Raw genomic sequence first — 24,390 nt, 5'->3', positions numbered from 1 at the left:
CACCAGACTTAGTTTCCATCCTGGGTAGATATCAGATCAGCCTGAGAAATGAGACCCAGGAACACAGACTCCAGGTGTTTCCCAGAGTCCACCGAGATGATGCTCTAGCAAAGCTCACAGCTCTTCATGGCTTTGCCATGTTCAAGAGTCTTGCAGAGTTTTCAGTTCCCAGCTCTTTCATTTTGAGCACACAACCATGAAAGACCGAAATCAAAATAGGTGGAAGAAAAAAAACAATCGGAAGATCTAGAACTTCGCTGTCGCTATGGTAGCTGCTAGCCACACACGGCTACCATGCACTGAAGGTGTGGCTGGTCTGAAGTGCCAAGTGTTCTAAGGAAATCATCCAAACCAGCCTTCACATGCTGTACACAGAGAATGAGCAACTTAATAACATTTCCCCAGAACTGAGAGGCTGACAGAGCCCACGCAGTGTCCAGAAAAGTGGTCAGAACAATCCCATCGTAAGGCACCTCCCTGTGAAAGGTCAGGACAATGGGGAGATGTGTTTGACAAAATGGATATATGTATGGATTGTGTTAAGAGACCCCAATAAAATAAAATATAAATTAAAAAAAGTTTAATTGATCCAACTAACTAGGTACATTCTAACATTTAAATCACATTAGGATATTTTGTAAAATTTCATCTTACATCTAAAATGATTACTTGCATTTAAAAATAAATGCTTAGGTAATGAAAAGAAAAAAAGAAAAAGATTTGATAAGATTTCTGGGAAAGGTTATAGGGCCATACACAAAGGAGCAGACATGAGAAGATTTCAGGCTTCAGAGGATAAAAAACAATGCCTTCTAGAGTCAGGAGGAAAATAATTTCTAGCCTAAAATGCTGATTTTCCATACTTTCCCATTCCAATTCCAAAGAACAGAATAAAGATCTTCACAGAGTTTCAATTATTCACCCCAAATATACCAATTCAGGATGGGCATGATGCAAACAGGAGAGGTAAACACAAAATGGGGATGGACCAGGGCACAGAGGGCAGGTGATGATGAAGAGGAGGAGGAAGAGATCCCAGGATGGCTGCTATTCACCAGGGTAACCACGGACCCAGATGGGAACAACAGGACTTGTGAGAGCAACATGTGGCGGGCCCTCATCACTATGACGATCTGCTCTTTGCCATTGTCTCTCGTTTTCCACTGAGGATGAATAGCAGCTACACTTCGCCTGGAAGCTTTTTTATTTTTTTAAACTTGGTGCATCATGATCTCGAGCTGCTGCTGCTGAGAGCACTAGGGCCGTGTTTCACTCTTAGAAGTGGTCCTGTTTTTAGAGTGTGGGCACAGAAATAGCAAATACACAACAGCCCACTCCCCTGCGGGACTTCCAATGCCCACCCAGAGGGCAGCTCTTGACTGAGGCCCCAAATCCGGTGAAGCACCTTCCCAGTTCATGACTTTGCTCACCGGCCTCTCACGACGGCTATTTTAGAATGTCGACAAAGATAACGCCAGGCTGTGACCTAATTACAGAACCCTTCAGCTAACAGCATTAATACAAGCCTTTCCTGCCATAGCCAGCATTATGCTTCCTGATCAGTATTCCAAATCATAAGGATCCATTATTGTTCAAGAATAAACAACAGGCACTGAAATGGTTAAGAAGAGAGAGGAAGTGATTTGCAGTTAGGAAAGGCATCTGCAGCTACCAAGGGACACACCAAGGCCTTCCTCAGGCTGAGTGGCGGGAGAACTGGGCAGAGAACACTCGGATACACGGGACTGAACACCGGGGCAGCAATGAGGTCTATGCCAATTAAAATGTATGAATGACACATTTTATCAGTAAATATGAATCATATTTTTTGCTTCTTATGATTTAGCCTCAAGAATGGAAAAAAAGACTTTACCTGTCGAAGGTATGCTTTTAAGACTTCACAGATATCATGTGAGCTAAATTCTGAAATGTCCACCAAGTGCATTCCATTTTCCAAAGCTTGGCACAGTTTTTCAGTTTTTATTTTGTTTCCAGATACACGATAAATTCCCTTGAGTTAAAAAAAAAAGTTTGCCACATTTTGTTTTAGTATAAATGACGAAATGCAAGCATCTCAATATATTTGCTATGTTCTTCAATTTTTATTAGTATTTCAGGAACAAGAGAAAACAAAAATACTAACAAAGAAAAAAGTATTTGCCAAATTAGTCTGGTTAATTTCAGTGGCTGATTAAAATTGGAGATTTTTCTTCACCTCTTAAAGTCCCCTTTTCATTAGAACACATAGTAAGGACCTTTATGGTTTTATTTTTAAAAATTAAAATATACCTGAAGACATAAGGCTCTATTTTCAATTTCTGAGGCACATATTTTGAGTATAAAAGGGATGCCATCTGGTTCCTTTTTTGCAACTTGTGTGAATTCTACTCCAAATAAGTTTATTTTCCCCAGAAGTTTCTGATGACCACAAATGATGACTAAATTTTCCAAACACTTTCGGTGACAAACAAGGAGACACTGTAATAAATTAATAGTTTAGAACTGATTAATTCACCTAAAATTAGTCACATCAATTGGGTAAATTATAGATAGGAATGATAACACGACAAAAATGAGTTTACGAGGTATTTGCTGTTTGAAATACATTTTTAACAGTAAAACAAGGTATAAAATGGAATTACACAGTGATGCAACTTATTAAAAGCACATTTACAAGAGATTCTGTTCAGAAATCTCAGTAACAAAACATACAGAGTAACATATGTAAGGAGGCCATGGCGATGCTGCAGTGCTCTTACCTCTTCGCATTCCACGCCTTGGAACACAACGATGCTTTCACAATCCCTGCATTTTGTGGGGGATCTCAACTTGCGAAACTTATGAGTGAGAGCCGCTTTTGACATCAATGTTTTTTTAAATCCTCCAAGAGAACTGGGTCCTTAAAACAGAAATACATTATAAAGCATTAGAAAAATTACTCCAGGGGAAAAATGAGGACCTAATGCCGGGGGTTTAAGTGGAGAGAAAATGTTTTGAGAATGATGTACAAATGCGCTTTACACAATTGATGTGTGTATGGATTGCGATAACAGTTGTATGAGCCCCTAATAAAATGATTTAAAAAAAAAAGAAAGAAAAATTACTCCATATGGGAAAGACTGCAATTTGAATAATCATCACAGACTTTAAAATCATTCATTCATATACTAGAAAAAGCTATTAGTTTGCATTTCTATCAATATAAAAATCTAATTTTATAAGTCTCTTACAAAGCACATATTTATCTACTGTTTTAGCTAGGAGGGAAATCCCCAGAAAATCATTAAGATACTTAGAGCAATTGGTTAAGGTGTTTTCACCTCGTATTTTTAGAATTAGCAAAATCACATTGTTAATAATACAAGGAGTTGATGGGAAAAAATCCATTAACTTTTTATTCTATTTTTTCCATAACTTTTTTGAAGCCCCCTTGTATGACTTTACAGATTTTGAGAAGAGTCTAAATGGTGCTATAGTCTTAGAAAATTCTTCAAAGAAAAGGAGCTGAAGTTAACATAGCTTTCTTTCAACATAAGGTTATTTGTAAGTCATCATAAGGTTATAGTTAATACTAGTGGGATGTATACACCAATAACCTGTGAGGTGAGCTATCTCATTTGCTTTCAGACACGATGCCAAAATCATCTCGCAGTCTCAGACACACAACACCAATGTATGTGACAAGGAGCCCTGGAGGCCTGGTGGTCAACCTCAAGGTAGACTGTTAGGGAGGCAGCATTCAATAGCAGCGCATGAGACTGTCCGCGAGTCTATTTCAAGTCATTAAGTAGCTTAGGACAAATTTCCTTGTCCTTAAGAAACATACTTAATACTTCTTGCCTAAATGGGCAGTTTCTTAAGCTGTGTTGACTTTATAAAAGGAGGAAAGTACGTGGGCCTGCTATTTTTAGCATCTTGCCAAGACATGTTAGATCTAGTAGTTGTGCTGCTAGTAATTCTACTTGTAGCAGCTGATTAAGGTGTTTTCGACTCATAGCAACCTTTGTGACAGAGCAGAACTGCCTCCTACGGTCTTCTTGGCTGTAATTTCTACAGATCGCCAGGGTTTTGTCCTCCCGTGGAGGTGCTGCATGGGTTCACATTTCAATTGTTTTAAATCAATTCATGCTTGTGCGTAACTGTTGACATTTATTTGAATCATTATGATGCCTTTGTGTAAAGCAGAGCAGTGATTCTTCAAATTATACTACTTTCCAAGTATCGTGCAGTGTTACTGACTCAGAGTTGGGCGGGAACTTGCTACATACCAGCTTCGGAAGGGGACGGCGGCTCTCTTTCATCCAGATCATCTGCAGACGACATGGTCCCACTAGATGGGGTTCGTGGAAGTTTTCGATGAAAGTCTCCTAAGGGAATGATGGATACAATGACCTGGTCATTCAATTTAGAATGAAAAATCAGTCATGATAAAGTTTCTAGAAAAACAGAATTTGGAGTATTTTATTAGCTTTCACGTAAACACACTCTTTTATTCCCAGACTGTAGATGTAAGCAAGTCTGGGTATTATTTCCGGAAATAAACAGGAATTCAAACAAATCTGATTTTGACAAGTATAAAACAGAGGGTCATACAGTCAAATGAGACCATACTGTTAACCCTGACGGTCAAGTTGTAAGCTTCATGAGGGCAGGGAATATTTTCTATTGATACCCGACAGAGAAGCTGGCCCAGTGGCAAAGTTGTCACGCCATGCTTCTTGAATTCAGTCACACATAAATACATGGCACAACCTAAAAAACGTTTGACAAATCATTTGAACACAGCAGCAGTCTCACATTTATGTTATTAGTGAGAGCGGAGAATTGAAACCAGCAATAGCCCAGCAATCCCTGGCTGGACCCAAACACAGGAGCAAAGCTGTATCGGCGAAGGACATAGCCAGGAGAGGAAGCAGGTCATGAAGCTTATTTGCTACCTGCTGACACGAACAAATAGCAGGTTATCTAAGTGGAAGAACTCACGTCCCTTTAAGACATCTAGAAATGTCTTTAAACTAGCACCTGATGTCAACAGAAATCCTCTTCAGAATACTTATAGCCATAATACGGAACAGCTTTTGAGGTGGCCACTGGGCATGTGCTTTCGTTCCCTGGGGACTGAGAAGCATGAGGTGGCACATCCCATTTTGGGGTTATTCTCATTTTCCAAGAACTTCTGCACAGTGAGCCGAAACTGGCCTTCCTGATCAATCACAGCCTTCGGGCTATTTCTCCACAAAGAAGCTCTCTAACTCTGATTTTTGTTTTTTTATCCCAGTGTTTGAAGGTAGCGGCCATATCCCCGGTCTCTTCTTTCCCCGGCTAGGAACCCAAGATCTAAAGCATAAATCATGTGACCCAGTTTCCAGACTCTGGCCCATGCCTACCCTGCCCAACCCCATCCTCACCTTACTCAGTGCTGCGTTTCCAAGACAGCACTAAATTCTCCATGAAGAGTGCCTAAACATTTCTTGACTTAGGGCTTCATTCCCACGGCCAAACAGGTGCGTGTTTACATGGGTCTTAAATTATACGTTTGAATTATTTCACATTATCCTTCAAATGCAGTCCATGATGACTTCAACATGATTACAGGGATGTCTGGCAACACTGGGGAAACCCTCAACAACTCTGGGCACTTTTCTCGGAGGAGACTTGTCAAACAATACTTTAACCCACAGAGGATTCTGCGCTTTGGAATAAACAAACAAACCCCTTCAGTATCAAGCACTTAACTTGAGACACAGCGTGAAGAAAAGACCCCTATTCAATGCACCACCCAAAAGAATTTATAATGAATAGAACTCCCTCATGGTAGGGCATTTTTATCTTTATCACATGGTGTTTTACAGGATCCCAAATCATCCAGGACTTGACTGCAATTTAGTCTTAATGACTGGAGCTAACGACAACCACTTTGTTCTCACAAAGGCATTTTCAAATGGTGGTCAAGTGCCCGAGGCTCTCATCCCCAGCGTGCCCTCTGAACAGAACTCCCTGACAAGGAGCAAGCAAAGCCAGATGTTGACAGTTAACGTACACACACCAGGGCTGGAAGGAACGCTTTTACTGATTTTAAATTCAAGGGATTTTTCTCAATGAGTATAACTTCTGAAATATGTAGACTGTTAAGAGGTCTTGGAAGGGTTTACAGTCAAGTTAAATCCTGACAGTGCTGAGGAGGTTGGAACACAGCTGGGAAGCATGGGGCTGGAGCCATCTTTGGCATGACGGTAGAGAAGGAAGACGCAGCAGGTCGAGCAGAGACATGGGCTCTGGACTCACCATCTCCTGCTGGCTGTATAAGCATGCCAAGTCACCTTTTAGAAACCTGTGCCTCTGCACTGAGGGCGATCAGGACACCTGTCTGCCCCTCAGAGCATGATGAGGCGGTCTGCATCAAAGTTCCTTCAAGCGCATTAGCGAAAACCTAACAAGAACAAGTCATGACAGGCACGGGTTTCTGTGTAACTGTAATATTCACTTTGGGCTCTTAAGCGTAAGGTCAGCAGTTTGAAACCATAAGCTGCTCCATAGGAGAAAAGACGAGGCTTTCTACTCTCGTAAAGAGTTTCAATCTTGGAAACCCACAGGGAGAATCCTACACTGTCTGATAGGACACTAGACTCAAAATCCACTTGACGGCAGTGAGCTGGAGACTTCGTGAGTACTGTTCATGAAAGTACACTACTAGAAATAACTCGGCTGTCTACTAAGTTAAGAAAGTTTTGTTCAGAAAATGGAACACTACTCATCAATCAAAATAGATACATCACTCCCATCAACATGAATCCCCCTTGACTCGCCCTCCAAGAAGAATATGCCCCAAACACTCGAAGGGCAAACTAGAGAGCTCTTAAGAACAAGGACAAGCCAGTGCGGATTAGGCTACACTGAGGATGGCGATTTCTTCAGGTGCAAATACGGCAGTATTATCAAGAGGTGCACAGCATACTTCCAAGAAACTGAGAGTACTGTCATTTCTTAAGGTGGGCCATAACTAGCTGAGGGTTTATTATTTTCCTTTAAAGTGTACATGTATATTTATGTACTTTACTATAGTTATGAAATAGTTCACGCACAAATAAGATAGTTACAGTACAAAAAGGCTAACATTTTCATCTTTCACGGAATTTAAAAAAGAGAGAATTAACATTTTACTGTCTCACTGACTTAAATGTTTACGTACCTGGACTTATAGATTCTGAATCCAGAGAGCGGGACTCGCTGCTCCCGCCAGTACTCTCTGAGTCACTGAACATGCCCGACGTCCAGGGCCTTACAGAAGTGGGACCTTGGAGAGGAAACCACACTGTGAGTCAGAGTTGGCTGCAGATAATTTCATAAAGTAAAATAATGAAATTATATAAACGACACAAAACTCTGAACAGTGACTTACTGTCTTGTATAAGACAGGCACCATGCTTACAGCTTTAAACGGTTTAATCTTTCATAAATTAGAACTCTCTCCAACCTGTTATATCTGCACTGTTAGAACATCTGTCCTCTTCAATTTTATTAGAACTGCCGGGAAGGCGCACAACGTCTTCTAAAGAGTCCGCAGGTCCAAATCTGGAAGTCTGGGGGCTGTTTGTTAGCTGTTTGCTTATATTCCTAAAAAAGTCCAAATAAAGCTCATCACTAGTAACAATGACTAATAATTGACCTTTTTTATTATACTTTCAGACAAAATCTGCTAATTTAATGAAATGTAGATAGATCAATTAAGCTACATATTCAGAAACTATACTGTATAGCTCAACTTTTTATAGAAAATGTAGATGAGGTCTTTTTATTCCTTATTGTAAAGAGACCTTGGTGGTATAGGAGGTAACCCGCTGGGCTGCTAACTACAAGGTCAGCAGTTCAAAACTACCAGCCACTCTGCGGGACAAAGAGGAGGCTTTCTAATCCTGAAAGAGTTACAGTGTTAGAAACCCACCAGAGCAGATCTCTCTACCTTGTCCCACAGAGTCGCTATGAGTCACAGAGACTCAATGGCAGTGGGTTGAGGTTTTGGTGTATCTGTGGCAATGGAGTAGCTGTAGCCAAAGTATATATAGTATAAATAGTCAATAACTCTAATAGAAGGTTCTGTGGAAAGTAAAACCTAAGTTAAATCTTAGGGACATTTAATTGGCCAAAATTTGCCATGTTCTTTTAAAATTTTTAAAGAAATTTTATATCTCGAAGAGTTAGCTGGGTATGTATTAAAATGGGAAGCTATACTCTTCACATGAGTTTATCTACTCCTTAAATGTGTGCATGTATATCACAGTGTAAAAAATACTCCGAAAATCTTTAAGTCAATTCTGTCCATAGCACAAATGTCACTCCTTTCCACTGGGCAGGAAATTAGCAATAAGTGATTTGATCTCTTGCAACAATCTCAGCTGTAAGATTCATTCTTACCCATCGACTTTCTCTTCTTCAGTTGAGTTTGTGGCCTTCACAAATTCACTGTACTCCTGGCCGGGGTCATAGAGTTTGGCACTGTCACAGAGAGACTGTAAATTATTTGCGAGGGAAGCAGCCTGCAGGTGCTGCATCTGGAAAAGGTTAACTGTTACCTGTGGTCACAGACAGAGAGATGAAAGGCAGAGTAACTCATGCTGGACGGGTCACTATGCAGACATGCAGTCATTTCAAGAGCCAGTACAAGCCACACACTGAAGGAACATACTGGGTGGGCCGCAGGGGGCATCTATGAGACTGCCTGACACTATACAAGCTGTAGATCGGGGGAATGAGTTTCAATCTAAAGTTCAGGCGAATCATTTCTAGCACACCTAAAGAGATGAAACTGAAAAAGTTTAAAAATATAACCCCTTTTGCCAATTTTTGGAGATGAGCACATTTTTAAAAAGCCTCATCTATTTACTCTGATGACCTGCCCACAACTGCCTAAATTCTCAAGTAAAAAACAAGGTGGAAAATTCTGGTCAACCAGAGCACTCTTGTTTTTACTGTCTTCACTAGCAATTCTTTAATAATAGAAATATTTTGTTGCTTGTAACTAACACTAGGTTTATGGACATTTCTTATATACCTGTCTCTACAGACATGCATCAAATTGACATGTGAACAAAAGCTCACATTTTCTTTAAAAAACAGCTATTTTATTTAACAACATAACTGTACACTATTAACTTATAAATGAAACTACGTGATACTACATAGTTATATAAAACTTATAGCGATACTTAACATAATACAACATTTGAGGTCTTAAGGGTCACTTGGGCCGGTCAGTGTGACAAACTCCACTGCACTGTTCGTCTTTATACTTGATGTTTATTTTGTTAAGAACTTTTTGGCTCCATTCATATTTATTACTGAAGCAATGCTTTCATGAATGAAACCGATTTGCTGGGACTAATACTCAATTTATGTTCACGTCAAATTGATGACACGTATCTGTAGAGGTATATATACCACACAGAGAAGTTTGAGATTAGAAGGCTAGGAGAAAATGAATTGGGTTATATATTTGTCTCGTTAAACAGATAAACATCAGCATAAAGGGTAGGAGCTAAGTGTAAACAGTTCCTGTAATTTTCTTTGAAGAACTTGAAGTGCATCAAAGTGATACATCCCATAACTCTAATGTTAATGTACCCTGCAGTGCTCAGATTTCATCATTAAGTATTTCTCTCGAGCTCTTTCAAAGACATTCTTCTATTGAGTTTCTACAAGTGCTTACATATACTGTCACTGCTACTATTTGTAACAACTGTAGTAAAAATTACAGGAGTTGGTATACCGAGGACTTACAATCTGGCAGGCCCATTCTAAAGGCTTAGCATGTATTAAACAATGTTCACAAAACGATGCGTGGCACAGGCACTACTATTTCATAGATAAAGACAGTGAAGTCCAGGGAGAGTCAGGCACAGCTGCTCGGTGGTGCAGCCTGGACGTGAACCCCATCATCAGGCTGGGTCCACAGCCCTTGCCATTATGGATAGGAAGTATGCAAAAGAGAAATTCCAGGGGAGTTAAAGGTCCCCATGGAAACAATGAAAGCAAACACAATGTATAGCAAATACAGGAAAATATTCTTAATAATGTTGGCATGAAGAGGACCTGCTTAAGAAGGGCATTCCCTCAAAGACCTATAAAGAGAAATAAGAACAATTTTGACCACATGAAACTCAGGAATTCCTTTAAAAATGCCAGTTTAAAAACAATGACAGACTAAGAAAAAAATGCTTGCAACATACACTCAAAAAGCCAAAACTCACCGCCACTGAGTCAGCTCCAACACAGGGACCCTACAAGAGACCCTACAAGTGGGGTCTCTGCAACTTTTAAACGTTTAAGGGAACACAGTTACACCTTTCTCCTATGGCGAGTCCTTGTGGTTAATGGCTCTATGTGTAAGCACATATTTATTACTCTAGTAGGTCAGCAGCTCCTACAGATCACTCGTTTTAGTACAATTATTTGAGTGCCTACTTAGACCAGCAGTTATTCTAGACTTTGAGGCTATTGCGGGGAAAACTCCAGTCTTGTGGAGTTTATGCTCTCCTGAAGGTGGTGGTGGAAAGAACAAATCAGGTAAACTTAAACTTAAGATGAATTCTAGTCTTAGGAACAGCTTGGCATAATACAACTACCAAGTTCTACTAGAGAGTGCAATGTGCGTGGTTGTGGAGGGTATTTTGGACACCATAGGTTAGGGAAGACCTCCCTGGCAAGGTAACATTTGAACTGGGACCTAATTTAAGAAAGACAGTGCAAATCTCCGGGGGCAAAGACCAATCTAGAGAGAAGGGAAAGTTAGTACAAAGGTGCAAGGGCAAGACTAAGTAGGGATGAGTTTGCTCCAGAAACATTAAAGGTCAAATTCAAAGAGGTGGGGCAGTCAAAGAGAGTAGCAGTCACTTAAAGCCACCACAGAGTCTGGATTTTGGTGCAGCAGGAAGCTGGTGGGGATTTTAAGTAGGGTTTTATCGAGCTTTGATATATATATATATATACACACACACACACATACACATACATGTATTGTAAAAATTGTATTATGAGATCTTACAGCTCAATCACAATCCATACATCCATCCACTGTGTCAAACACATCTGTACATGTTGTCATCATCTTTTTCAAAACATTTTCTTTCTACTTGAGCCCCTGGCATCAGCTCATTTTCCCCCAATCCCTCCGATTTATGCTTTTCATAGGTACTCTGCATCTCCGTGGAAAGTGAGTGTGAGGGAACCGGCGAGCATGAATGCCAGCGTGCGATCAGCTTAATGCTGTTTCAAGCACTGCCACGTGTCTCTTCATCTCTCTGGACACTCGATGCAATGTGGGATTTCTGTGAGCCTCTGAGTCTCTCCCAAGGCAGACAGGCACGTCCCCAGGGAAAACGGACTCAGCAGAGAGAGTATTTGCAAAGTGCTCACAACACTTTAACACCTTGAAGAATCCGAAGAAATTGAAACCACTAATGGTCCTGTTTAAATCCAGCAAGGGGCAAAATCTGTGATCAAGGAATTTTCCAGGTTATGATAAAGTGAAAAGTAAATTTTACTATCGTTTAATAAGACTAATGAATCTGGTAAAAAATGCCAGTATTTTAAGAAGCAAAATGAACACACTGGCATAATCTCCCCATCTGCTGGCTGAATGTGTATGTTCTGGCTATTACTAACTGCGACGTCAACAATGGCATGTACATAATGGTACCCCAATCTGAAAACCCATCTGTCCAAAATGGCACAGCCTTCTTCTTCCCCTTTATCACCCCACTGCACAGCTGCCTTTTCACTGAGGTGACAGACCTCAGCGCTAGCCTCAAACTCATCAATGCCTCTAGATCTTTTCTTTCCTTAAAATTGGGACTTAATCCTTTCCTGCTAGGTCTCCAACGTGTAGCTCAGTAGTGCAAACCAACAGTATCTAAAGTGCTTTGTAGATGGAAAATGACCAAATGAATAATAGTGGAATGTGCCATTTCCCAAGGTCAAACTGCAATTCTGCATATTTTCTGTTACTGCCCCCTCAAGCACACAGGAGACTGCCAACTGATGCAGTGTTTCATGATCTACATCTAATTTAGTTAGTTAGTCAAGCAGTTGTTGAAACAGAATTTTTCATAGTTATATCTATGGGTAGTTTCTCCCATACAACTCAGCAATCATTGAACAAAACTATGACCCAACTATATATTAATTATAAGAAACTCACTTTAAATAAAGCTACATAAGTAAAAGAATAGAATATCATACTAAAAAAATCAAAAGAAAACAAAAGTTGCTACATGAATATGAAATAAAGACCAAAAAGTTAAAAAAAAAAAATCATCAGTATAAAAGGGATACTTCCTAAGAGTGAATGAATCAATTCACAAAGACGACATAACCATCATTAATTATAAGCAGCTAACAAAGGAGTTTCGAAACACATAAAGTGAAAGCTGACAGAACTACAAACGCACCCTTTCTGTGGGAGGCTTCAATGTTACTTTTTCAGTAATTGAGAGAAGAAACACATCAACAAGGATACAGAAGCCAGTAACACCGCAGACCCACCAGCAGTAACTGGGGTGTAGAGAACACATAGTCAGCAACAGCGGACACACATTCTTAACTAAGCGGACTTGGAACACTGGCCAGCACAGACCAGGTCCTGGCTCAGGAAACACGCCCTAACAATTGTACAAAACTGAAATCACACAAAATATTTATTTCACCACAATGGAATTAGAAAATCAATGATCATAAAGATATTCAGCAAATTCTCAAAGACTCAGAAACAAAGAACACATGAGTATTATCCAAGGATCAAATATGAAATAACAAGGGAAATTAGAAAAATCTGAGTTGAACAATAAAAGTGTAACATTTCAAAAGTTATGGATACACATCAACAGGGCTTAAAGTGAGGGTTTTTTTAAAAAAAAATCATTTTATTGGGGGCTCATACAACTCTTATCACAATCCACACATCAATTAAACCAGGCATGTTTGTATACATGTTGCCTTCATTCTTTTCTAACATTTACTTTCTATTGAGCCCGTGGTATCAGCTCTTTTTTTAAATGATAAAATACTTTACAGAAGCACAGAGCTCAATGCACAACCTAAGCTTCCATCTTGACACGGAAAAGAGCACCAAAAGCAAGCAGAAATCAACAGAATGGAAAAATGCAGAAAAAACAACAGAACCAATAGCCATTTCATTGAAAAGATCAATACTATTGATATTATCAGTCTGAGCAGATAGAGAAAAGGGAGGTCATAAATTACCAACATCAGGAATGAAAGATAAGATGATCACAGGATAATTAAGGAGATACTGTTAATAACACTACACACATAAACTGAATAAACAAAACAGACCAATTACATGAAAGCCAAATTTCATCGTAGAAGAAGTAATTCACTTGAATAGGCCCATGCCAAAGAAAGGGGATTTATAGGGAAAAATCTGGAAAAGAAAACTCTAAACTGACTGAGTTCACTGGCAATACAACAAAGCATTTAAGAAAAAACAGCAGTCGTCCTACACAATCACTTTCAAAAAACAGGAGCGACTTCTTCCCAGCTCATTTTCTAAGGCCACCATTACCTTGATACCAAAGCCACACAAACAGTATTAAAAATGAAATGCCCTACACCAACATCCTCCATCGCAAAGGTAAAAGAGATCCTCCTGAAAATACTAGCAAGTCGAATCCAGCAAAATATAAAAGGAGTAATACATCAATACCAAGTTAGGGTTATCCCAGAAATGCCAGGCTGAACCAACACTCAAAATACGAATCCACGTAATCTACCACATGAACAGAGCAAAGGGGAAAAAGCACGTATCACGTCAAATGATATAGAAAATCACTGGATAAAAGTCAGCATTCATTCATGATGCATAATGACAGGACATGCAAGGATGTTCCCTGGTATCACTCCTATTCAACAATGTACCAGAAAGCCTAAGTACAATAAGGTAAGAAAAAGAAATAAAAGAGATACAAGGTGGAAAGAAAAAACAGAACTGCTCTTATTTGCAGATGATATCCTTTTCCATGTAGACAATTCCAAGGAATTTACAAAGAAGTTCCTATAACTAAAAAGTGAGTTTAGCAAAATTACGGAACAGTACAATATGAAAACATTATATACACAGGCAAAATTATTGTTTTATAGATGCAAGAGAATATTAGCTATGAACAATTAGAATTCAAAATTATGTTTGCGTTTGAGTACATATCTATAGATACATATCATGTCATTTACAAAACCTCCAGATGTAAACAATAGACACACAGCAATTCATACATAGTGAAGTAAAATCTCACAAAACATGCAGTATTTTTACGTGAGAAAGTAAAAAAATGCATATTTTAAAAAGCCAAAGACTTAAATAGACACTCTGTATAGATTAGATAGGCTCCAGGAATCCATGGGATACCAATGGAAATGTTTCAGCAACCTAAAGCATTGGAAGCACTCGCTCATCTATGCCCAGAAATTTGGAAGACAGCTCCTTGGCCATCTGACTGGAAGAGATCCATATTTGTCCCCATCCCAAAGAAAACTGACCCAACCAAAGGCTCAAATGATAGAACAATTATCTTTGATAGTCCATGCAAGTAGAATTTTGCCAAAGATCATACAACAATGGTTGTAGCAAGCAGTACATTGACAGGGGTCCAGGCCAGATTCATAAGAGGACACAGAACAAAAGATTTCTTTGCTGACGTCAGACAGATCTCGGCTAATGCAGAGAATACCAGAAGTGTTGACTGTGTTTCAGTGACTAAATGCAGAGAATACCAGAAGTGTTGACTGCGTTTCAGTGACTACGCAAAGGCATTCAACTGGGATCCACAACAAACTATGGATCACACTGAGAAGAATGAGAATTCCAGAATACTTCATAGTGCTCATGGAGAACCTGTACATGCATGGAGAACACAGGAAGACTGCATGGTTTAAAATCAGGAAAGATGTGGGTCAGGGTTGCATCCTCTCACCATACTTGTTCAATCAGATGCTAGCCGTGATAAGAAGAATGTGGTATCAGGATTGGGTTTATTAACCTGTGATGTGCAGATGACAAACCTTGCTCGCTGAAAGTGAGAGGTGCTTGAAAGCATTTGCTGCTGAAGATCAAGGACGGTACCCTTCAGCATGGATGACAACAAAATGTAAAGAAAATAAAAATCCTCACAATCGGTCCAACAGGTCCACGATAAGTTAAGAAAAGGTGGAAGCTGTCAAGGATTATCTTGCTTGGACCACAATCAATGCTCATGGAAGCAGCAGTCAAGACATCAAATCTGCATTAGGGAAATCTGCTGCACAAGATCTCTTTGAAGTGTTGAAAAGGATGCAATTTTGAGGACTAAGGTATGCCTGACCCATGGCATGGTATTTCCAATCATCTTATATGCATGTGTAAGTTGGACACCAAATGAGGAAACCTGAAGAAAAATTGATGCATTTGAACTATGGTGTTGGCAAAGCACACTGAAAGTACAATGAACTGCCAAAAGAACAAGCAGATCTGTTTGGAGGAAGTGCAACAAAAATGCTCCTCCCAGGTAAGGCTGATGAGGCTTCTTATAGACACTGGACATGTGACCAGGAGAGACCAGGCCCTAGAGAAAGACAACATGCTTGGCAAAGCGGAGGGCAACAAAAAGAGGAAGGCCCTCGGCCAGATGGCTGGCAGTGGCTGCAACAGCAGGCTCCAACGTAAGCCTGATTTTGAGGATGGCACAGGGCCAGGCAGTTTTTCCACTAGTGTCCATAGCGTCCCTGCGAGTGGGGACCCATTAGATGGTATAAAAACAACAACAACATCTTTAAAGAAGCAGCCTGCCACATCTTCTAATGGAGGAAGTAATGGGTTAGCTCCACTAACTGCAGTTAGCTGCCGAGAAATTAAGCACAAGACAGTCATGGCTCCTCGGGCTTCTTTCTCTCTGATACAGAGATCTAAGTCTCACCCCAAATTTCTTTTTTTTTTTTTTAAATTGTTTTTATTTATTTATCCCCCACCCCATTTCTTTTTTTTAAAACAAATTTATTTATCCCGCCCCCCCTTTCTTATCTTCAAAAATCTGAAGAAATTACTTACAGCTTTAAGGGTAAGATCACACTGGAAAACAAGTGTCCGGAGCTGTGCTAAAATTTCTCTCTTAGTATTCTCTAGATCATTGCGTCGTTCCTCAACATTTGTCACACAAACTTTGTAAAATTCATTTGCTTCTTCTACCTTTGAGAAAGGATGGAAAAATAACACTGGTCACTAGAATTGATATCTCAGATCTTTCACTGTAGTAAAGCTAAATTTAAATCACTCAAAGTCCTTATCCCTGAAAATTCCAAAAATGTTTATATTTTAGGCAGAATATTTCTAAAGATAAAACCATCTAGTTTGCTCAAAGATTCAAGGGCACTTGACCTTAATGGAAAGGGAAGTATGATATGCAACTGGCATGTTGTTTTGACTACAAAATAAATCTCCACTTGTTTTTTAAAATAGCTATTTAAATTTACCATCTTCCATATAATCCCATAGGGCCCATTTGCTTATCAAGTTCTATTTTCATAAACAATACAAAGCTTCACACCCTATCTCTGCTCTTTGATGTTAAAATTAGCACACATACATGCCTAAAAGTGGACTTATTGAACCACCAACTCGAAAATATTCAAATTACTAACTTCTCTAAGATACTTCTTTTAAAAACAAACCCAAAATCCAAGAGATAAGCAACAGAGTGTCTGTCTTGCTTGGTGATTCTCACTGTGGGGTTTCCCAGCAGCAGCACCGGTGCTATCTGGGAACTGTAAGAAATGCAGTCTCCAGGCCTCCGGTTACCGTCCGAGAGCTACTGAAATGCACACTCTGGGGATGGAACCCCGTACTGCGTGTTTTAACAACGCCTCTGGGTAACCTCAATGCATGTGGAAGTTAGAGAACCAGGCCCTCAACACACGAGTCCTAACACGACTTGCAAAGAGCAGAAGAGATCATTACTTTTTGAAGAGCCTCCTCTTCCAGCTTTCGTTTTTTTTCTAGTTGCTTGAGATTTTTCACTAATCCTCCACTTGAGCCCAGGTGCTCCTCTTCTGCCCGGAACATGGACGATTTTGCTTTTTCGTACTCATCTTGACGTTGCATGCATAACAATTTTGCCTTTTTAAGGGCAGTCTCTGTTTCCAGCTAAACACATACACACAAGATAATGAACACAAGATAGGAGACTCTTCATGTACAAGTTTCTGATTTAGCATATGCGGTACACAGTTAAAATAGCATTTCAGAAAAGCTATGGAGAGAGGCAGATGCTTAGATAACTGCAGGTGATCTCAGATGGTCACACACATCATACACGAAACTCCATTCCCATACTAACCATTTTATTCTGTTCCTGTTTCCAAAGTTCTTTCATTTCTTTCCTTTGTTTCTCCATTTCATTTTTCCTCCCAAGTAAAGGCTGTGGAGAGTATTTGAAAAAGACATAAATGTTGAAAACTATCTTTCTCAACCCACCCTGTCATTAAGAATAATGCACACTATGCACCTGCACGATGGCTCACCTGTATAAATTTGTTGGCTTGGAGGGCTGCAAGCGTCTCTTGTACGAGGCGGCTGTTCTCTATGTCCTTGTGCAGTGCACTGGTGAAGAGCGCCTGCAGTGGCATGAACTCCTAGGGAGGGAAAGGGAGCTGGGTCACAGAAACAGTGCCAGGGCTCCAGGAGCTTTCAGAAAAGAAAAGCTTTGCTTTGGATGAATTCTTTTTCAGAAAATGACCAGTCATGTGACTATACGAGAAAAACACTGAAGAAAACAAATTCTAATAATAAAACTAGTTAGCAAACTTTGTAGCTGTTGAAGTACTCAAAGTACATACAGGGCTGAATTTCCTAGGATTATTATCATTATTATTTTCATAATGGGCAACACCTACATTTAAAATTATTTTTACTGTGCTAATAAAACATCAGCATTTAAGTACTTTCCAATATTATATAAATTTCTAATTTTGCAAGGCAGTAGGGGGTCCTCATCTGAGTAGTCTCTTGTGTTAAAACCCTAGAAATTCACAGACTCTTACCTGTAGTCCAATGTTAGTTCTAGTTGTCTCTGCCAACTTGATAATATTTCTGGTGGACTCCAGGTCTAAAGGGGTGAAAGAAAGTGATCAGAAAGGAAAACAATTTATTCCCCCCACGTCAATCTCTGAAATTACTGCTGCATGTAGTGACCCAGTTTAAAAGTGATTCACAAATACTAGGCTGCAGTATGGCTGAGTGCCATAGATTTTTAGTCCTCAGTACGCATTAGCGTTAACTGGGGCAAGTTTTCAAAACACAACTTCCAAGACCTCACTCTAGGGAGCACGTGGGACCTGGGCCTGTCAGTAGCCTCCTGGATTGGGCTACTCACATGATTGTGATGAGCTTTCCTACTAACAAGTAACACAGTAGGAGCACCAGCTTTGGGCTACAGCCTACATTCTTCCAGTTACTGAGCCAAGTCACCTTCGCTATCCCACCTGCAGAATGGGGATGATTCTTTTCCTGTCCAATTCCTACGGATTTGTGAGGATTAAATGAGAAAGCAGATATCCAAGTATTTTGTCAACTATAATAAAGTGCAGGAAACCATGAGCTATTAAGAAGTTTCTCTGTCCTTTTATTGCTATCTGCTCATATACCGATCTATTCTTGCTTTTATTTCCTTTAATGATACTATCTGATTTCATTTCTTATGACCTCCCTAAAGGCAGAGGCAACAATATTCCACTTGTCTTTATGTCCCTAGATCTGTGCTGGTCTACAGTACATGTTCAATAAGTACATTCAATTTAGTGAGGAGAGACTCCTGTTTCAAGCAGAGGAAATGGGCAGTGACTGCATTCATTCCAACAAAACAGGTAGCAGTTTGGAATCATATTGCTCATAATCTGGGCAAAATAAACCACAAACAATTTAGTCTTATAATCCAAAGTTAATTAGATGCCCCAAAGCACAACTCACCCAAATTAAGCTTTTTCTCAACCCATGAGACAATATTCTTGGTGTATTTAGACCACGTTTTGGCATATGACAGAGCCAATTCTACAGAGTCTGTGTGCTTCAATAGCACGTTGTCGAGTTCTATAGGAGATAAACTTCCTGAAAATAAAAATACGAATGTAAGTAGGCAATTTATATGATCATGCAGTAATTCTACACAAAGAAGCACTCAGATTCAAAGACTTTCTTCAATGAAAACTGATAAACAATAACAATAAAAACAAGTAATAGAAATTTAGGATTAAAGGGCCAGAACAAACTGAAAATGTTTCCAAACTATAATTAGACACAAAGGTTTCAAAATGTTGATTAAACTGAATTAAAAGAGAATAGAAAGCATCCATGAACTTTTGCAAGCCTCTTTGTATTTCCATTATTCATCACATTACAGCCCTAACACCATTCTTGATCAGTGTCTCTCATTAAATTAGCTCATCTACTCTAGCAGGCATTTCCCTTATGTATTATATGTAAGTCCTTATTAAGATATTCCAGGTTACTGAGCAACAAAAAATTACACAGTCCTCAACAGTAACTGCAAAAAACTCTCTGAGAGAAGTAATAAGTGATTCAAACGGTACCTTTTTCATGGGATGAGTCCACTGATCCCTCAGAAGTGGTTTCAAAGGACTTAAAACATGAAAGAAAATGCATTTAAGATTAGAGAAGATAACTGATCTTCCCCCCCAATTTGTTCGTCTGACATAATTCCTTCTAAAGAATTTCAAGTATTAAAACTCAGGCCTGCGAGGTCTGTTTAAATGCCAGAGCAGCTTCATGGGAATGGAATAGCTTCTCAAATTCCAAGAACGAGCCACCTCACCACTATTCGTTAACAACATTCGTTAACATAAATGAATCTAGTCAGAATTGTAAATTCCAAAAATATTAGTTAGAAGTCATCTCAGTGGACTGCTATCTAAATAAGGGACACAGGACTCTTCCTGCTGGTGTTTCTCTAAAGGTCTAGAGGGCAGTTTCGTGTAGACATTTCTGCCACGGTGGTCATGTGCTGCATCTGCACAGTCGCTACTATCCACATAGACAGTGAACATCTGAAAGTGGCTGGGGGGGATGAGAAGTGGATTAATTTAGTTCCTCTAAAAGTGAAGAACTACATGTGCCCCATACAGCACAGAACAAACACCGTCTTAACTACGAGCTCTCAAAGACATCCAGTAATGCTGGGTCTGCAGGGAGTCACGGTGAAAAGGATCAAGCAGAGCTAGATTTGAAGTCCAGCTCTGCCACATCCTTGCTGGACTACTTACTTAGGTTCATTTAACTAAAATGGGAATGAGAACACCATCTTCGTAGGGCTATGTTAAGAAATTATGATCACGTAGGCTTAGTATAGTGTATGGTACGTAACATTGTTACATAAATGGCAACTGATTTTAAAGGTTATCTTATAAAGCCCTTAACAAAGGGGGCAATTTCATTTATAAAAGTCTATCATCATGTGTTTCTTTTTTTTCCCCCCAACTCTCTAGGGTAAATTTTTAAAATGCAAAGAAAAAAATCAAGGTAATGCCAAAATAAGGTTAGAATGTGATTGGAATATGAAGTTAAAAATATCAAAGTCCTAAAAAAACACCAAAAAACAAAGTCTTGGCTTTCACACAAACTTAACCTACCTTACTTTCCCGAGACACAGGAAGTCGCAATAATGAATCATTGCCTACATCTCCCATAAGGAAGTTTGTTAGGCTATTCGAGGAGGTTGGAAAAAAGAGAAAAGAAATAGAAATAAAAGAGAAGTCATTACATGGCTTATTTGTAAAGGAAAATCTTGGGGGGTTGGGGATGGGGATAAACTCCTAACACTCTAATCGCCTAAGTCACAGTATAGTCAACTGCAAATGGATGTTTCTGCTAAACAGCTAGAAACGGGTTACTGTCAAGTCTACCCTGCTTGTGTCAGGGCAGAATAGCTCTCCGTGGGGTTTCCCACGGCTGCTTTCCCAGAAGTAGTTCACCAGGTCTTTCTTCTGGGTGGACTGAAACGTCCCACCTTTCAACCCACAGACTCCACACAGCTCTAAGACACCTCCAAAGGCGGCCAGAGAGCAATACAGAATGCAGTCTCACCAACGGTGAGATCTGACACCATTTCATCTGTTTGCCATGCTATCCTACTGAATTTTGTGATACTCTGAGATTCCTAAGCCCGAATACATTTAAATGACTTACATATTCCCAAAGGTAAACGCTAATTCTTCGATGGAAGAAAACACTTCTCGGAAGAGATCGTTTTTATTTTCTTCATTCACTTCTGTGAAGTTCACAGCTGTAGAAAAAGGTCGGTTACAATAAATGAGGAAGAAAATATTTTTAAACTAGATTTGTACCAAGTCATTTAGTCTTCTAAAACCCCATCATTTTACCTTAAAAAGCATATAAAATTCAGACAATGAAAAGTCTAATACACAAAATGAATAACACATTCAAATTCTTTATTAAGGAAATCATACCAAAGAATCAGCTTGCATAAAGTTAACTGGCATTCCAGACTAACTACTCCATGCATTACGTAATTGGACACATGGGGGGGATGTGATTCAATGTAAGATCAACTGGTCTTTGAGTCAGAGTACATGTTCTATCAAACTGCTCTCCTTTTACGAGTGCTCTGTGCTATTTTCTTATTTACTGCCTTTCTGGCTTAAAACAACAACAACAAACAGCTAGGTATACTGTGGCTCATATAAGTACAATATGAAGTTTATTTCTTTTATGAATTACCAGTAACTGAAGTCACATATACATTTGACAAAGCATAGCAAGACATCCCATAAAATACACCAGATGCTGCACTGCAATAAAGGGAAGGGAGAGAAACCAAGTGGAAAAGAAGCTATCCTTTGCTCTAAAACAAGGTTGTGGTTGACCTTGGATGTACCTTACAACTACCCAGGGAGTTGTAAAAAAACAAAAATAGTCCGGGGCCCCCAATCAAATGTTCAGATTTCATAGGTCTATGAGGTAAGGCACTGATATTTTTCAAATGTTCTCCTAGGTGATTTTAATGTAGGCCAGCCTAGGTTTGAAAATTCTCTCCTGGAAGCAAAGCTTCCTGGGAGGAGGTGATTTAAAGTTCAAGTCTATATATGCCATGTGATCACAATCAAACTTGGATATGCTGACATCATCACAGACATGGGAGACCAGGCCTACACATTTCATTGATTTCTCAAAATATCCCTTATACAAAAAGGAAAAGAAAATAAACATAAGAACCAGCACAAATGTTTGTGTGTGTGTGTGTGTGTGTGTGTGTGTGTATAGTTCTAGGACTTCTGGTAGGGCTAAGACACAGAAATGGGAAATGGGCCTACATTCCTGTATGAAAAAACTTACACACACCCCACTATTCACAATAGTCATAAGATGTGAACTTAAATGTATATGAGCGAATGAATGGAAAACAAAATGTGATACTTATATGATAAGATACTCTCGGCTATCAAGACATCATGAGGTCCTGAGTCATGCTGCAACACGGATGAATCTAAAAAACCTTATGCTGACTGAAATCAGTCTCACATGTGTACACACACACACACACACACACACACACACACACGAATAGTGTATGATTTCCCTCAAATGAAATAACTAGAATAGGCAATGTATAGAGATCAAAGATTGCTAGTAGATACTCAGGGCAGGATGGAAAGGTAAAGAGAAAGCCTGTTCTGGAAATACTGAGTTGATGCTATCAGAGATGGGAAATTTGGCAATGATTATGCATGAGGCCAGCACACATCGGTGATGTCAATGATATGAATCATGTACACCTGAAAACTTTGAATTGGCAAATTCTGTAGCACATATACATTTATAACAACAAAACAATTTAAACCCTACTAACTATATGAAACCAGTTTTCAAGGCGCTGGTCGTCAGGCAGCTGAGGACGGTGACCCTCAACAGACAAAAATCAAACAAAATGAGAGCCGCTACTGCCTAGCATACTGCCGAACCCCACAAGGTAGATTTTGGAGCAAAAGGTATACATATTATTGATAAAGGAGGTGATTTCATAGTGAGTCAATTAATCAAGAGGACATAACAGTCCAAAAAATCTATCCACACAGCCATTTCCTGTAGTCTAATCCAGCCCCTGATGACCCCACAAGGCAGAGTAGAACTGTCTCCTCGGCTTCCCAGTCAGTAGATCTTCATGGAAGCATACTGCCACAGCTGGCTCCTGCAGAGCTGCTTATTTGAACTGCCAACCTTTGGTTAGCAATGCAGTGCTTAATCACTGTGCCACCAGGGGCTCCACTACACCTTCACCACCACCACCACCGAGTTGGTTCTGACTCATAGCAACCGTACAGGACTGGGAAGCACTGCCCCTTCGTGCTCCTGAGACTTTGATTTTTTACAGAAGCAGGCAGGCTCCTTTTTCTCCTGGTACGTTTGAACCTTGTGGTTCCTCATAAACACAGCTTCGTAATGGATGAAACAAAACCCAAACACAACTGCAGTGAGAGACACCTTTGTTACAGTTGGAGAGTTTAATACCCTTCTCTCAGTAATTGATTTAACAGGTAGGTAGTGTGTCAGTCAGTGTATTAAAGATTTGAGCAACACTGTCATTTATCTTAACCAGCAAACAGCAAAGCAATAGCAAAACACACGTTCAAATGTATGCTGAATGTTTACCAACAGCATAAAGCAAACCTCAATTAAGTTAAAAAGATTCATGTTTCACAGGCAAAAGTATGTCTGTGACCGCACGAAATTAATTAGGAATCAGCTACAGACAGACTTCTGGAAAAGCCCCAGACACTTGGAAATGAGATAGACACTTCTGAATAGCCCATGGCTCCCAGAGGATGTCTCCCAGAGGAGACATCAAAAAGAAATTAGAATTATTTTGAACTGAATGAAAACAAAAGCACAAGTTATCAAAATTTGTGAAGAGGCGTCAAAGAGGTACAGAAGGGTGAGATCATAAAAGAAAGGTCTGCTTCTGCTACTGGCTTCTCAAAAGTACATGCACGTCAACATTTCTCAATCTGTACACTTTTTAAGTTGAAGTTTATTGTATGTCAATTATATGGCAACAATACTGCAATGTTTTAAAAATTCTCATGGTAAAGCTAAATATAATTTTAACATCACAGTAGCAAAAATGTAATGCCTACCCATATTTCTAACTTTAATCTGCTAAGCTTTAAAGACAAAAATAATACTTTAACCAAACAACACTATCCAAAATTCTAGAATTACTTTCTTATAACTACACTTCTTTCACAGCACTATCCATGAATGGGAAATGAAAAAATACGAATGGCTGTGATAACTGTGAGCAATGAACAGACACATATCAAACC

At 39.5% G+C, this 24,390-nt stretch overlaps 1 protein-coding gene across 1 annotated transcript in view; it reads right to left on the bottom strand.

Annotated features, from left to right (window-relative positions):
- The window catches only part of ARHGAP29 (Rho GTPase activating protein 29), a 58,170-nt gene that overhangs the window by 10,446 nt on the left and 23,334 nt on the right, over window positions 1-24,390 (bottom strand). Inside the window, exons 3-18 of the mRNA XM_004699573.2 lie at window positions 21,236-21,332; window positions 20,680-20,752; window positions 19,624-19,672; window positions 19,004-19,141; window positions 18,079-18,143; window positions 17,560-17,670; window positions 17,376-17,456; window positions 16,997-17,182; window positions 16,091-16,228; window positions 8,413-8,570; window positions 7,475-7,614; window positions 7,190-7,294; window positions 4,269-4,367; window positions 2,760-2,899; window positions 2,290-2,478; window positions 1,874-2,011 (exon numbers count right to left, since the gene is read on the bottom strand). Of these exons, the coding sequence (XP_004699630.1) occupies window positions 1,874-2,011; window positions 2,290-2,478; window positions 2,760-2,899; window positions 4,269-4,367; window positions 7,190-7,294; window positions 7,475-7,614; window positions 8,413-8,570; window positions 16,091-16,228; window positions 16,997-17,182; window positions 17,376-17,456; window positions 17,560-17,670; window positions 18,079-18,143; window positions 19,004-19,141; window positions 19,624-19,672; window positions 20,680-20,752; window positions 21,236-21,332 (1,907 nt within the window). The remainder of the gene's footprint in view (window positions 1-1,873; window positions 2,012-2,289; window positions 2,479-2,759; window positions 2,900-4,268; window positions 4,368-7,189; window positions 7,295-7,474; window positions 7,615-8,412; window positions 8,571-16,090; window positions 16,229-16,996; window positions 17,183-17,375; window positions 17,457-17,559; window positions 17,671-18,078; window positions 18,144-19,003; window positions 19,142-19,623; window positions 19,673-20,679; window positions 20,753-21,235; window positions 21,333-24,390) is intronic.

Source organism: Echinops telfairi, unplaced genomic scaffold (assembly GCF_000313985.2).
Source record: "Echinops telfairi isolate 266 unplaced genomic scaffold, ASM31398v2 ScPeMD7_443;HRSCAF=831, whole genome shotgun sequence".
NCBI lineage: Eukaryota > Metazoa > Chordata > Mammalia > Afrosoricida > Tenrecidae > Echinops > Echinops telfairi.
The sequence above is the reverse complement of the archived record's forward strand: the minus strand, read 5'-3'. Positions and strand labels throughout refer to the sequence as shown.